General features: G+C 33.0%; 2 protein-coding genes across 2 annotated transcripts; both read right to left on the reverse strand.

The window, feature by feature from the left end:
* Positions 1-411: 411 nt before the first annotated feature.
* Positions 412-4,906, reverse strand: TRIADDRAFT_53508 (uncharacterized protein; the record flags this gene model as incomplete). Its single annotated transcript, XM_002109975.1, has 9 exons — positions 412-472; positions 662-1,747; positions 1,956-2,323; positions 2,443-2,934; positions 3,129-3,561; positions 3,639-3,734; positions 3,828-3,910; positions 4,018-4,075; positions 4,617-4,906. The coding sequence occupies 9 exons, from the start codon at positions 4,904-4,906 to the stop codon at positions 412-414; spliced, it is 2,967 nt and encodes a 988-aa protein (XP_002110011.1).
* A 4,420-nt stretch (positions 4,907-9,326) lies between these two features.
* Positions 9,327-14,710, reverse strand: TRIADDRAFT_21490 (uncharacterized protein; the record flags this gene model as incomplete). Its single annotated transcript, XM_002109976.1, has 11 exons — positions 9,327-9,523; positions 9,672-9,825; positions 9,947-10,114; positions 10,202-10,312; positions 10,421-10,573; positions 10,676-10,725; positions 10,858-10,966; positions 11,057-11,168; positions 11,633-11,720; positions 12,176-12,302; positions 14,525-14,710. 11 exons carry the CDS (start codon positions 14,708-14,710, stop codon positions 9,327-9,329), a joined length of 1,455 nt encoding a protein of 484 aa, XP_002110012.1.
* Positions 14,711-16,617: the final 1,907 nt, after the last annotated feature.

Here is a 16,617-nt window from a genome sequence, read left to right on the forward strand (position 1 = left end):
TTATAGTATATTACAAAATCCTTAGTATCGCAAAATATGCTGAATAAAGATAAACTTCATCATATTAACATACCCATCGCATCAAATTTTGAAAACTACTTTAATTTGAATACTGTACTGCTTATTCCACATCGTTATTAATACATAACAATAATTATTTATATATGTATAGATAGATAATTAAATAGAATAATTATATAGGAATTAATGTCATCTATATTTGGCTTTTCAATAAAGTTTATATAAATAAATTTATCAAAATTTATAGTATAATTATATGAAACTGAATAGAATAAATTATACATTTGTTCATTGAGTTCTGATTAATTTCTATAAATTATAGAAAGTAAACCATCTTAAAAAACTAATGGTTATAGCTTTATCTTCTCAAGCCCATCAGGAAATACTCATTTAACTCCAAAATAGATTTCTTTTCATCTCTTCGATATCTAATTTTAAGCTAGCAATTTCTCTATAATTAAAGATAAAAATAAGGTTTAGTTAATTTATAAATATGACGTATGGCATTTGAAGTTAGTAAGATATTTTAACCCATTATCAACTTAATTTAAGGTAAAAGTATAGTACAAAGATTGATTGATTATTCTTGTCTCTAGATGATGATTGTAATTTCTACCATCATACATACATACGAGTTTACCTTTCAAGGCGGGATGAACTTGATGTTAATTTAGCAACTTGATGATCTTGTGATAGCTCGCCCCGATCTAAGGTATAATTGTATTCATCCAATTCATGTTTATGACTATAATCTAGATGATGAATAGGATTGTCATCGTCTAATGCATCCTTTGATGTGCTATAATTATAATCATTATCAAGCATTAATTTATGATCAGTTGAGTTAGAGGAATGACGAGAATGTTTATTTCTTGATCGATGTTGCCAAGATTTTGCATGTTTTTTACTTCTTCGATGGCTCCAACGATAATAATCATCATCGGAATCGCTATAATCGCTAAGGTACAATTCTTCAATTAAATCATTAATATACTTTGTTTTTATATTTAAAAGAGGACTTGAACGCCACAATGACTTGTCTTGGCTTCTATAATTACTAGCATATAAATTGTTGTTGGAAGAGCTAACTGTATTTACATCATCGGACAGGCTAGTTGATTCATTGATAGAAGATGAAACTGAAGGATCAGATCGATAAAAGTTAGAAGAGCTTGAACGAGAATATTGATATTTTTCTTCATTCCGTTGATCGACTCCATTACGATTTTTGTTAATTGTCTGTGATTCATTAAAATTGTTATTCTCATCGATATGATAGTTTGCGAGATTCCGTCTATTTCCAATATCTGCATTAATAGATTCTATATCCTGATCTTTCGCGATCTTTTCATTTTCCAATAGATTATAATGGATTTCATCACCGTACTCATGACTCTTGGTGATATCTGCATTACGATGTGGGAAATTTGAAGGAGGGGATGGTCTATTAGAAACATCTAGCAAGTAACTACTTTCTGCTAAAATCTTATGATTATCATTGGGTTTCGAAAAGCTATCATAGCCAATTTCAATATTACTACCATCCATCTGTCTAGCTATAATATCTCTCGCTAATAATGCTGGATCAGAGAAATCAGGTAAGTGCTCGCTCATTAATTCCGCTTGATCAACATCTTCTGATGCTAAATCTATCGAATCTAGAAAGCTAGGATCATCATTACGATGATATTTGTAGCTAGTAATATATTGGTCGCTTAATAACTTGCTATTAGAATAATAGAATATATTTTCGTCTGCTAGCTTATTTACTCCATCAGTTAATATATTAGATATTGGTAGTAATGGACTATTATGGTCGATCTAAGTCTTCTTCTACATTTCTGCTATAATTTGACTGAGCTATAGCCTCTGGATCTGGTTGTAATGTAGGATAATGATCATTAAAGCATGAGTTTATACTAGAATTGAAAGACCTCTCGCGATTCTCCTTTGTAATACTTCTATCATCAATCATAACTTCAGTCGAGTCAAGCGGTCTTCGAGCATATGGCTGACGAACTTCTTGGTAGTTAAAATGATATTGATCGCCATCACTTAATTCAAACCTATTTGTTCGCTCCTTCTCCATTGATATCAAATTACTGTTAAGCGATTTCATTCTGTGATGATTATTTTCTATATCATGAGTAAAATCATCGTTTAATCTTAAATCATCGCGTAAATAACGCATTTCCTGTCGCAGTACAGACTGATCTACTACTTCATTATCTTCAGCTTGATTATTTATTTGAATCAGATCATTCGGATTACTGATGCCATCAGTAGCATTCCACACAATATCCTAATTAATATTATATCGAATATAGGTTAATAATAGTTATAGAATATATTTTTAAATAATATTTCTTACAATCGTGATTACTGGCAATCTAATTACTTCAATAACTTCTATTCACTTACCGTAATAATGCTGCTATCGTCTAACGAAATATCAGACCAACGGTCTTTTACTTTTCGATAGAATGCAATATTATCATCATCATTATTAATATGGACGGATTGAATATCAACATGGTCGTCTTCATACCCGTGGTCATCAATTACCAGACCATTTCTGTCACTTTGTAAAGAATGTTGAACTACACTGATATTAAGGTTATGAGCGTCATCGGAGGGTGATGAAGGAGAAGGAATAGGTAACTTTGTGTATCGATTTTGATCATCATCTACCACGTTACTTGCTTGGCCTAAAGTTCCCGGTATACTGGCACTTCCATCATGCAAAGTGGTTACATCTTCAGATTTAGAAGAGGAAACAGACTCATTTCTTTCTTTTATCTCTAATGCTATAGTATCGGCATTAATTTGCGAATTTTGATCTGTCTGACTCTCTACTTCATGTATTACTGCAGGTACAGGATCTTTATTTTCGTCTTCATTCTTGAAACTTTCCTATGGGATAGGATCAATAACAGACTTTGAGCTAAAAATACAAATGACTAATAAAGATCGCTATTTTCCTCTTCATTCTTGATGCTTTCCTATATGATAGGATCAATCACCAACTACGGGCTAAAAATACAAATGTTTTATAAAGATCGATATTTTCTTTATACGATCAATTATATTTCTAAGTATGTCTTTACCTCAGTAGCAGATTCTGGTGAATTTGCCTCTAATTTTTGCGTGGATGTATTCGACTTTATATCATTTTGAGAACTAGCATTATTTTCTTCGTCTGTTTGGCAGTTAATTAGCGTAGAATCACGATATTTGATTACTTGATGCTCCTGAGATTCAGTGTCTTTACTCATGCTTTGCTGGTCAAAAGGTTTTACTGTTTTATCAGATTGAATTGATTGCTCAGAGCTTCCATATTTTCTATCTTCATCGGCAGATGTAATTTGTTGATTATTAAGAGGAGATTCTCTCTCATAGCTATTAGTTTGATAATCCTGATTTTGGTTATTTTCAGCATTCATGTCGTGATCACTGGACTGTTTAATACGGCTAGTTTCTTCATCATCTTTACTAGTAGGTATTTCTTCGGATATTCCTGACGAGTCATCACTTAAAGCTCTGCTTATTAAAAACGATCACCTGCTATAGCCCTCCCAGCCAATGAAAATTATTCAATTGATCATTAATAGACTTACTTAATTGCTTGTTGAATCTTCTCTTCGTATTCACTACCTTCAGAACTATCATGAGAGCTTAGTTCTACTGAATAATTATCATCATTATCATCGTCACTGTAATTATTAGAAGATAAGAAAATCGCATTATAAAAAAGCTTACGAGATAATGTTCCTTCTCCTCATATAGCAGAAAGCAGTTTTACTTACTGATTAGTTCGCCTATCTGCTAAGGTTTGTGATCTATCAATCTCAGTAAAGATGTGTACCAACTTCTGCTTTAATTCAGCAACCTAAATAGTGAATCAATTAAAAAAGATGACCTGAGGGAATATTAACAGATGGACTGAAATAAGCAAAGTAGTGATGATTTTACATGTGCAATTGGTAATATTATTACCTCGATATCGACATCAGTATCTTCAGATGTAATAGGAGTTGCTACATCATGGATAAATCTGATATATGCCGTACGGTAATAAATATATGTATTATAACGAAAAATGTTGTACATATTTACTTTGACGATTTGGATTATAGACGATAATTCACGATACAGAAAATGAAAGCTAGACGATTAATTTTTGACTACATAATTTAAATCGGAGATTTAACGAATTCAGAAGTAACGTGATATAATCTCTAATATAATAAATAAATGATAATACAGTTTCTAAATTATAGCTTAGATTTAAGAACATAAATCCTAAGACAATTCAATATGATCACAAATGTCCACTAATGATAGGGATTGCAGTACAGTTAGATAACTATTGGATAGTGCTGGCTGTGGTGGAACAAAATGTACCTTTTCTGCTCAAGAGTATGAATTATATTTAAAAAAATATTATTTTATAGATTAAGGTAAGAAATTAATTTAATGACTAATGAGACTTTAATTTAAAATACAGTAAATTGGCAAGGGTATCAAGCTTTGTTTGCTAATCTATCGAGAGGTAAGATGGATGGAAAGTGGAGATCGATAACCTGCTTTCTTACCTTGCCTGAATATGGTACTGCTTATTCTGCGAATAATCGAGTACAAAATTTTCATACTTTGATTTTAATTCCAGATAAACTAGCTTCAATTCGTCAATAGTCAGCAATCCTTGCTGGTAGAGACGGTAAACTTCATCAATTTCATGATACAGATCTTTCCCTTGAAATAGTAATCCTAACTGCAAACTCTCTCGACTGGCTTGTGCACCAAAAGATTTCTGTAGTTCATCTTCACTACTATCATCACTGGCGTAGTAAGATGCTCGCCAAAAGCTGGTCGGAGCAGCCATGGTGATAACCTGTAATTTTTAATAACAGCATTAGAATGAAACCATCACAAAGATTTACATGGATGGCAATGTAAATGAAATAACATAGTCGTTTTATCACTTTTCTTTGAAAACCAAGAATAATAGTTATATCGAATAGACTACCATTGAACTGTGACTAATTCTCCTTGATATGCTCATTTACGATTGCTTAATGATTCTATTCTTGTTAATTTACTTTTATTCGGCAATTGGTGTAACATTCACTTAGGAAATTTTTTCGACTTAAGGTATTGTTTAGTGATATTTTAATTACAGTAATAGTCGATTGATATTGAGTACAATGTAATAAAACAAAACCTATCCAGATAAGGAATAACTCGATATTATAAGATGTTCATTTGTAATCCATTCCATCCACTGATATAGTAGAAGTAGAATATCATTTAACTAATTAAAGGCAAATCCTATAACCAACATCATTCTAATAATTATCACAAATACTACTCGGTGGATTTGCTCGTAATGCATATATACACAAATCGATCTGCCTAAACGAGAAGAGGGTTCAAATGACTTCACATACTAATTTAGTCATCTATTCATTCAGGTTCGAATAATAAATATCGAGAATGCTGAGAGGAAACAAATTTACAAGGATTAGGATTGATACTTGGGAGTAGTGATAGAGTGTGTTCATGTCATATCCATTCAGCCGATTAAAACTGTAAAAGTAAGATGTAACCTGACTAATTAAAAGTAAATTTTCTAACCGACACGATACTCCAGAGTTGTTTACTCCTCGATATGACTAAGTTAGTATAGGCTATACACGAACATCAGTCCTTTTGAATAGAAAGAGGGCTCTAGATACTCCTTACGCAATATAAGAATTAAAGTTTGGATCAATTAATATTAAGTAGGATATGGCGAAAATAACTCCTGAGTGATGAAGAATGACACTTAGGATTAGTGATATAATATTATCAGTTAATTATCAATTCCATTAGTCAGGTTATCAGAATGATAAAGGTGAAACGTAATTTGACAAATTACAGTATAAATTTTTCTATTACGATCACTCTTGAAAATATTTCAAACACTGCTACTCTATGCCTGTATATACATGAGGATCAATTTTTTCTTTCAATCTATCTAAACACGATAAAATGAAATTTATAGCGATGAAAATGACAATATTTTAATTTAATTACATATTGTATTCAATAAGATACAACCTTAAAATAAAATAGCATTTGATTAGTTCATTAATGATTAGTTACTTGTGGCGAATATCACTATTAGAAATGCTCAAAACATTCACGTCAGTTATTCTCTAGTCATTATCTTTCTATAGAATTTTACCTGAGATGACAGAAAAGAATCGATGAAATTAACACTTCTTGCTGCTGGTAAGTCCTGTTAATTGCGATCTTCTTCTTCAATCACGATAGAAGTCTATTGATAACTCAACTAACAACCGAGATTTGAAACAAAAATTCTAAAAATTCTTGAACTAGAATTCAAGTCCTTGGGTAGCCCATAAGATCATAAAATAATCTCTAAATGCTGGTTCAAAATTCCAATCGCCCTCAAGGATAACTTAAGTTTTAGTAGCAGACTGGCGTATAATAGAGAGGATGTTGTTCATTAGTGCTCAATGATAGGGTTAGTTACTATGTTCTCGCTAATTTTATAGACTACAAGATAATTTGTATCATGAGTGCTCATTGATGGGGTTAGTTTACTATGTTATCGCTATAACTTTATAGACTACAAGATAGCTTGTATCTTATCTAGCGGCTTGACAAGTTTTATCGTCTGGTCAATAACTTTGTAGCCAATCAGCGCACAGAATTAAGCTGACGTAGGATTCATCGCTGAAATTCGACCTTGTATATAATGTTGTACTCAATTACGCATGCTTTAACAGCAATCATTGATCCTGGTTGTAATTGATACTTTTAACTGGTCAAAAAGATGCCTTATAAGATCATACGGCCTTTCTTGGACATAGAATATCACTGATTAGATATAGATAGTCTATAAAGGAAGGATCTAAGCTATAATAAGAATTCAATCTTATAGTCACATTCGGAAGGTCAGCGATCAAATTTAGAATAATTGCATAAAAGGTAGTCAATCAGTGGGGTAGAGGCATCGCTTTGCCTACCAAAGTGCTATACAGGCTTGTTATGATAAATTATACAATAATCCAGGTTTACAATTGATACTTTTGGCCTGCTCAGTAGACGTCTTATAAAGGTTATATAGGCTTTCTTGGACATAAAATGCTATTGCTTAGTTATAGCCTTTCAAGAAAGCTATAATAAGAACTAAATCATATACTCACTTATGGAACATAAGCGATCTAATTTAAAATAATTGAATAAGGAATAGTCAATCAGTGGGTTAAGCTGCGTCGCTTTATCTGCTAAAGTACTGCAGAGGCTATACGTATCTTATAAACTAAGATTTGTGATTGGAAATGTACCTATTTTGCTACAGTACATTATCATAAATCAGTAGTGTCATAATAACCTCATAGTTTACCCGTTAGTAGAGCGTTCAAGGTTGTTACCTTGCTAACTAATTGATCTATGCGTAAAGTAGCTTCTGCATACGCAACACAGAGGGTACAAGCTGAGTATATTTAAGGGTAATTCAGTAATTTCTAGTCCGTTGATTCCGAGCTAGCGTTTTTACCACTATTTTGGATAATAAATTAATTAATGAATTTGTTCATCTAGCAAATCGCCTCCTATTTTATTATGGAATAGAAAATGTACGTTATTCGGATATACTATTGCATAGATACTCATGTCCATAATATCTGATTGTCCTCATTGTAGTATATGTCACAGATGCATGTTTCACGCTCTGTACTGTACATGCTATCATTTGTTTTAGATGGCATCCAGAAATACGCATAGATGGTTACGCTTTAATCTGGAAGTTTATTGCCTGTAATCCATCTCGGCTAATAATAGGCATCTGTGCTCTGTAACAGGAACGCTTTTTAAAACGAGAGCACCAAAGCTAGCAGATGATGCTATTAGCGGTAATGTTGCATCCTTTCAAGATTATCATCGCCGTACTTATCCCCATCAACATTACACATTATGTTATTGTGTATCGATACAGTTCATAAGTGATTACAAATTCTCTTTTGACACTTCTATCCAGTTTGAATTTCCTTCTAACCATTGTAAAACTAATTGGAACTGACAATAAAATACCGTTGACAAGTTAAAACATCAAAGTATTCCTAAACCGGATATACAGTATTATTCACACCCATTTTATTCTCAGGTGGTAATTTTAAATTAATCCTTATCCAATTCTGTAATAAACCTGTATTCTAAAATTTAGTCAAATGACGTCAGAATATACACAAAGTGCAAAAAGTAGCATAACAGCAGTATTATTTCGCATAGCAAACGTCATGGTCAAATGAAATTGTAACCGTAGCTAATAAATATGCATACACAGATATAATACTTTAATCTATCGTAGACAGTATAACGTGCTGCACTGCACTCGTTACGAGTAATTTATACAATAAACTGCGTACATAAAAAAAGTAGAATTATACCTCCAAATACAGAAAAGGAAAGTAAACGTCCATCCTAAGAGTCATACTTATACCACGATATAAACAACTGTTACATGTGCTGTCATATTGATATCACTATGGGATATTGTAGTGCGTATAATAAAGGTGTAAAAGATACCTATTCAAATATTACGATGATATTAAAATGTTACATTACCAATTTATAAGACAATAAATTTAGTACACTTTGTGATATTGTTAGACCTTAATACAGCATAAAAATGGAAAGAGCAATATTTTTCTGTTGAAATAACCTGAAATTTTCAAATTTTTAGATACAATATAGATTGTATACAATAGATACTTATACAAAAGATGGTTGAAACCAAATAAGGTAATAAATAACCTTCAAAATAGAGTAAATTACTTCTTCGTACTACTGTACTTATTTCCCCTTTAAACTATAGAAACTGACTTCGCATTTATTATAACAAAAAATTAGTACGGCGATATTAAATGTGACAACACATAATCTTTTCCAATCGCTAAGATTGGCTATAATTAATTTCAATTCGCATAAGAAAATATTAACTCAGTTATGTATAACCACCAAAATGTGAAATTCTCTATGAGAAGAGTTATAATGAGTGGCAGTTTTCTCACATACATGTAGTACATTGAATTATCAGTCGCCGGTTAATATCAGCAGCAATCAGCAAAACTGTATAATTTTATATACTTCTTAGTGAGTATGCTAGATATTATTTATCTTTCGATCTGGTATAAAATCTGAAACTTTTTGGACAACTAAACAAATGTAAAATACAGTAATAAACAAAGATGATAAATAGAAATATATACTCGAAATATACAACAACAATAACGTTACTGTTTCGGAGGCCGATAAACACCCAGAGTACGTTTAATCCTCTCATAGATCACGTAGGTTATACTGACTGCTGGAACGACTTTCATAAAATTAGGAAGTATGCCTCGATAAAGTCCACGTGGTCCATCTTCTTCAATAATTTTACGAAATATCGTAATCATACCTGGACTTGGTTCATGTGGCATAGTTTGCGCTACACATTTATATTTATTAAAAATTTGTGAATATCTTTATACGGCATAAAACGGCGTCAATAGTAAATTAACCAGCTTATCAACAAAGCTTTTCATAAGTAGTAATCATACACCATTTGAACTAATTATGAATAAAGTATAGCTAACCTTGTGCTTGGAGCTTAGTTCTAACAAGCGCTAGCGGATAGCTTGCAATCTGTCCACATGAACTTGAAATCGTACCGCAGGTTAACAACACAAAAACACCAGGATCGGCGGATTGATCCATGTCACGATATCTTAGGTAAGTGACTTTCAATGTCTGTGTAGATACAATTGTCATATTTTATCTACTGTTATAGCGCAACTATGACGATATCGCATCTTTTAAGGTATCAGTAGTTTACAAATGATATTGTCTAATACAGAAGGTGCTAACAAACCTCGTATACTCCGAGATCGATTCCTGCGTACGGAATGATACCAAGTAAACTCGGCATTAAACCACGATAGAATGCCGAAATTCCTTCTTTGGCTCCTATAATTCTTGCAGCATGCCAAATACCTCTATACATGCCAGTTGTTGCTAATGCTAATCTCGTCTTCAGTACCTGAAAATTGAATGTAAATATGATATAAAGTTAATAGTCATAATATTTTTAAGGGCTACAGATTTATTTGAAGTGAATATCATTGACCTCCATAGGATAGATGGAAGTTTGTGAAATAAATCCAGCAAGTGATCCAGCTACAAGTCGTTGCTTGATACTCAGTTGCGTTGGATCTTTGGGATTTAATAAACGTTTTGCCTAATAGCAGATATAATAGTATGACTCAAACTCCAGAGGATTCATTGAATCAAAATCTATTTAAGAGCTAACAGTAAATCTAGAAAGTGTTATTTGACAACAAGAAACCTGTTCATAAGCAAGAAATTTTATAGCCGATTCTGGTGCAATCTTTAAAACATTAACGCCGTTTCCTCGCCACATCGATCGTAGTCCTCCTTCTTTAATCATGGCTTCGAAACTAGATTTTAACCCAAGTTTATTCTGACCACTAGCGTGAACCTGAAAGAAAGAATAATAATGTCATTATAACAAAACTTACAATTATGAATTTATACCTTACGTTATAGTGACTGTTATCATCCAGATTCGTAAACTTTGTACCTGTAAATATACTTTTAATCGATCCAGCGGTGCAGTTATAGTCCTCGATACTACAAACGGAAATATATAGTCATAAATAGCGTAGTATAGTAGTGGATGTTGAAGTTGTACTGTATTTTAATTTGCTACTTAATTTCAGAATAGCGTAGTAACCAAAGATAGATGCAGCATTACGCGTTTACCTGCTCCGGCACCAGCACCAGCGGCCAATATACGCCACCACAAATCAGGCCCCATCACTGCTTCAGCATATTCATCAGGTACGGTCAAGTCTTCATTGATATCACTAACCTATTGGAACAATACCATTTTACATACATATATAAGAATACTTGTACAAATTCTATAAGATATTTTGAGAATGTTGGGTACGCAATTTACCCTTGCTAATTTCCAAGAATGGGCTAAATGACTAAGATCTGCATAAGGTTGTAAAAGATATAACTCTCTCCACAAATTCCAATCCACTTTAACGCTACCATCTTTACACATGCTATTTAGTAAAAAAATTCATATTATTTCATATAAGGACAATGTCATAGCAGTATTTCGATTCAAGCTAATCAGTATTTATTTTAATCGGATCGATATTGTTTTCGTTTCATAGTTTAACTGTAATATGATAATTATCTTAGTGGAGTTAACGATTTTTATTACATTATTATATTTAAATATTTTGGTGAAAGCATTGCTGCCACGTTAAAATCTACATAACAGGTTGAATTTACACGTGTTTCACTATAAGTTGCTCCTAATTATTCATAACGTCACTTGTACATTCATATAGATTAGCCATAAAAGTATTATTATTTCTGTATACATTACGTAAAATTTGTTACCATACACTACTAATATCGTCTCAAGCTTATCAGCTTTAAACAATGCTTGGAATCAACAATTGGCATTTGAACAAGGTACACTAGCTACATTGTGGCTGGGTAAATAATTAGGACTTACAATTTATGAATTTTATCGATTTCCTCTCTAGTAGCGTGAATTCCAATTCGATTTAAAGTGATTAAGATATCGTCGACATCAATTACTCCTATGTTTTTTAAAATATTAATGGAATTGTTATGATGCGCAATTGAAAAATTCTTTAATTTAAGTAAAGTTTGTACACAGTCATTTCGTCGACAATCGATCGTCTGTCAAGGTTGCATTATTAGTCCTTCCAACAATGTTGAAAACTACCATCAAACTAAAATTATCAGCGTACTTCCTCTATGCCTAGATATCTGTTCTCAACTAGATTGGCGTATGAGTCTTGAATAGCAATTTAATTCTGATGCGTGTACTAGATATAAGGTCCACTTTTGATAACAAGGTAGTCAGGATTTGATTTATTTAACTACGAGTATACCTGTAAGTATGCAGTACTTATAAATAAATGTAAATTGATTTTGTTGCTATCAAAACTACTTATAATATCTCTAAAGTTTCCGCTTATTATGTATATTTAATTCGTAAGCATTCCATGGGTACCTCCATAAAACTTACCACTGCGGGTATGATCAAAAGTATCAAATATTAGCCATAATCGCTTTTCTTGTTCAGTTACATATCGCACAAATTCAGTAAAATCAAGTGAGCCATCACGATTTAAATCGCCGATATTGATTACTTCCTATAAGTTAATATAATAAGTAATGTAGAATCGATTTTTAAAGAAGCTATGTTTATCTATTTTAAGAATCTTTAGGGTCCATCTTGTTAACAGTATTTTATAGAGTAATACATTTACGACATTACTATTTCATAATTAGGATTGCTATAATTATAAAATTAAAATAGCTTGATCTACTGATATTATCACTGTAACATTTATATAATAGTATCTGGGATAAACTTGGGTTAACAACTTATCTAAATGAGTTTTGCTCTTTCATATAACTCGTAGGGGCTAATTTTAAAATGGGATTATAGTTATAGGCCGAATGATTGTGTATAGCACTATCATCACCGACGTACGTATTGTTATACTGCTATCAATAATCATAGCTAATTCTACCGATTTACTAATCAAGCTCAGTTTTGCGGTAAAGTAATAACGAGATATTTTTAATAGGCTTACTTGATGATGCCTTTAATCTTTGACTTTTTAAATCATGTAACATAGTACAGCAGCTACAGTTCAAGATAATACTGCCTATACGTAACAAATATAAATCTTCGGTATAGGTTGCCTTTCTATTTGTATAATGTATAGGTTTTCTTTCTACTTACTTATTGTACTGTATATGTCAGATATACATCCCTAACGAATTGTCACCTACACAAATAATATAATAAAATATTGGCCAGTGCGTTCCTTGCGTATCCCTTTCAATAAATCTCCTTTTCGTTGGAGTTCAGCCATGACGTAATGTAAAGAAAGTAACAGCAATACTCTACCGTACTAGTTGATTCTAAATGATGTTGATGGTTGAGTTTGACTACCTATGAACTCTATCCTTGTATCTTTCCTTAGTTTTATCATTCTTCTTTACTTGATGTATAGCTATGGCGTTCAATGGTGAACTAATTATATAGCCATACATAATAAGCCAGTGAAAGCTGAAAGATGGCTTTAGAGGATTAATTCCTAATAAAGTATCAACGATCGGTTACAACTGCCATTCTAGTTCACGCTTACTACGTCTTTTCTGTTTTGTATATGAAATGTATCCGCATTTCAATGGAATCTGATACCAATTTCAATTTTTTTCTTGCAACAGGGCAACAGGTATGACCCTATTCTGTAGTTTGTGGTTGATGTTTTTCTATCAAATGGCGATAGATCAATATGGATATCACCCACCACTCGACCCTATGCTAGATTTATCTTTCTTTCTTTATTGATCTAGTTGTAGCTTAATGGCGAAAATAGATTCTAACAACAACAGAGTCAACTGTATATGAGATGTTAAGACACTGGGATTGTGACAAGAGCAACGCTAAATGATTGCCATGTTTGTACTACAGTGCGTACAGTACTCGCATCGATATACTTTAATGTCGAATTCATGGTAATTTTTAGCCTATTTCACCTAGATGCTATGTCGGTCTACTTTGTTGGTTAGGTCATTTGTCATTCAATCAATGGAATCAATTGAATGAATGATGGACGAATGTGTTCCTGGAAAGTAAAGAGTTGATTTATTGCTAGTCTGATGATGAAGCTGAAGCTTGGAATAAAGCGAACGGTGTAGGTAGACAATATTCGTCTACGGTATGTTACTCGATGTAAAGTTGAATTCAACTATGCATCGATTAAAATCGAAGAAAGTGATGGCAAAGACAAGAGTGCACCATCCTATTTTATTTTATGGAATGGAAAAGGAATGAGTCGATAGAATACATTGCGAATGATGGTAAGGTTTAGTTTTTGCAGTGGTTGAATAATTTCAAGTTGTATCTACACCGACAACGGTCGGAGCAAGTGATGATGATGAAGTTGAACATAGAGCCATAGTCACGAGTAAGCTTGGATGTAAGTGGATCATATGGTCTAGACAATTTGACTGTAGGCTCCATTCATGTAGTTTGTGTCTATCAAGATTGGCATCATTAACATGGAATTTTATACGGGCATCCATTGAAAGAGAAAGCCAAGAATTGAAAGGGAAATATAAGCAAGGCTCTTTTGATCCATGCCTTGTTATGGTGTAGACGAGGATGAAAAGTGTGACTGTCATGGCAAAATCGATCTGACTCCACTACTACTCTACTGTATGTCATGCATGACACATCATCATGGTAGCATGCATGGATAGAAGTCGATGTTGTTTCTCAATTCAATCTAATGATGAAATGAAAATGATGGAGGCAATTGCCATCATCATCGTTAAGGTCAGTATTTCCTTTTACCTGTGCATGCTCCAGGGAAGCCGGCATTCGCGATCTTTCTATTGCATCACGTAATTCGTGTATATCAATTCTACCATCGCCATTCTTATCGAAACTTTCAAATAATCGTATTAAACGTTCTTTGTCTAGCTGATCAGGGTAATTATTACAAGTATGGAGGATGATAGAGTCTTTCTCTGATGCCATCAAGAACCAGGCTAGCCAGGCAAGCACACCTCCATCAAGAAAATTAGCATGGGGATCGATGACTAAACTCGTCTCGAGCTGCTTGTCGTTGCCAAGAGGTTGGGCAGTCGTGACTAGGTCGGTACCGTCTTCAAAGCAGGGGTAGTGCCTTAAAACAACCATCTATGCTGACTACTTTCACTAGCAACGATGGGAATTTTGCTGTTTGGCTGCCGTCGTGCTGGATTGCCCATACTGTGCACTAGATCCTCCATACAGTATAGTACCGCCTTTGATGACTGTCCTAAGGGCTACAGTATGACATGGTGCGCTATACCGTGTGTCTACACTGTCCACGTTTTGCGGCTCAATAAGGCTTCCCAAAGTACAAGAAGTTAGCAGAGTTTACTGCAAGAAATATCACTTGCAACATAACTACCATAGAGTACAGTAGTTAAGAGAGAAGAGGTACGCTGTTATACATGGTTTGGCTAGTTAGCATACAAGGTAGAATAGCCAATATATGACATACAGTGAGTACCAGCTGCATAGTGCTGGGAAGTCTGGGGTGACCAAGGTTACGCCAAAGCACCAATCCATGACCAGATCCAAGGACTATTACTAGAATAACTACTACAATGACTAGTACAATGACTACTAGAATAATTTGTAGAATTACTTGTACAATTATTTCTACAATTACTTGTAGAATTACTACTAGAATAACATGTGGAATTACTTATAGAATTACTACTAGAATAACTTGTAGATTTACTTGTAGAATTACTACTAGAATTTCTACTAGAATAACTTGTAGAATTACTGCTAGAATCACTTCTAGAATTACTACTAGAATTACTTATAGAATTACTACTAGAATTACTTATAGAATTACTACTAGAATTACTTATAGAATTACTACTAGAATTACTTATAGAATTACTACTAGAATTATTACTAGAATCACTTGTACATTTACTTGTAGAATTACTACTAGAATTACTTATAGAATTACTTCTAGAATTACTACTAGAATTATTACTAGAATCACTTGTACATTTACTTGTAGAATTACTACTAGAATAACTTGTACATTTACTTGTAGAATTACTACTAGAATTACTTATAGAATGACCTTCTAGAATTACTACTAGAATCACTTGTACATTTACTTGTAGAATTACTACTAGAATAACTTGTAGATTTACTTGTAGAATTACTACTAGAATTACTTCTAGAATGACCTTCTAGAATTACTACTAGAATTATTACTAGAATCACTTGTACATTTACTTGTAGAATTACTACTAGAATAACTTGTACATTTACTTATAGAATTACTACTAGAATTACTTCTAGAATGACTTCTAGAATGACTTCTAGTAGCTTTTTCTTCTAGTAGTCCATGCATTCTCATCGACTGCAGCTGAAAAATTATATCATTCATTCTTGTATACCCTAGAATGGATGTTTCACTGAAACTGCCACCAATAATTCACACATATGCAGCCATTTTACAAATCATATTCAACTGTACAGTACTGTGTACAGCTATGATAGCGTTATTAACCCGTCCTTTTTTTAGTCAAGCTTATACGCGTATACAGTACAGTGCTGCATAATTAATTCATAAATGATATAATATAGATTATATGGATATGTTACGTATAGATAGTAGCTCGTCTATTGTAGATCTGAGTGGACTGAAAATTTGAGCTGGATCCATTTCGCAGTGGGCATGAGGAAGGTAGCTTATTTTAGTCAACGTTGATGAAAATACTCTATAGGTATTGGTGCAGTCAGAATTTCCCAAAGCCAACATTTCAGCACGTAGACCATAGTAAAATGATAAAGGGCAGGGAGCCGAAAATAAGCGCTGATAAAAAATCTATCAAGTACCGTAGAATGTTATAACGACACGCGTATAC

Source organism: Trichoplax adhaerens, genomic scaffold (assembly GCF_000150275.1).
Source record: "Trichoplax adhaerens TRIADscaffold_2 genomic scaffold, whole genome shotgun sequence".
Taxonomy (NCBI): domain Eukaryota; kingdom Metazoa; phylum Placozoa; class Uniplacotomia; order Trichoplacea; family Trichoplacidae; genus Trichoplax; species Trichoplax adhaerens.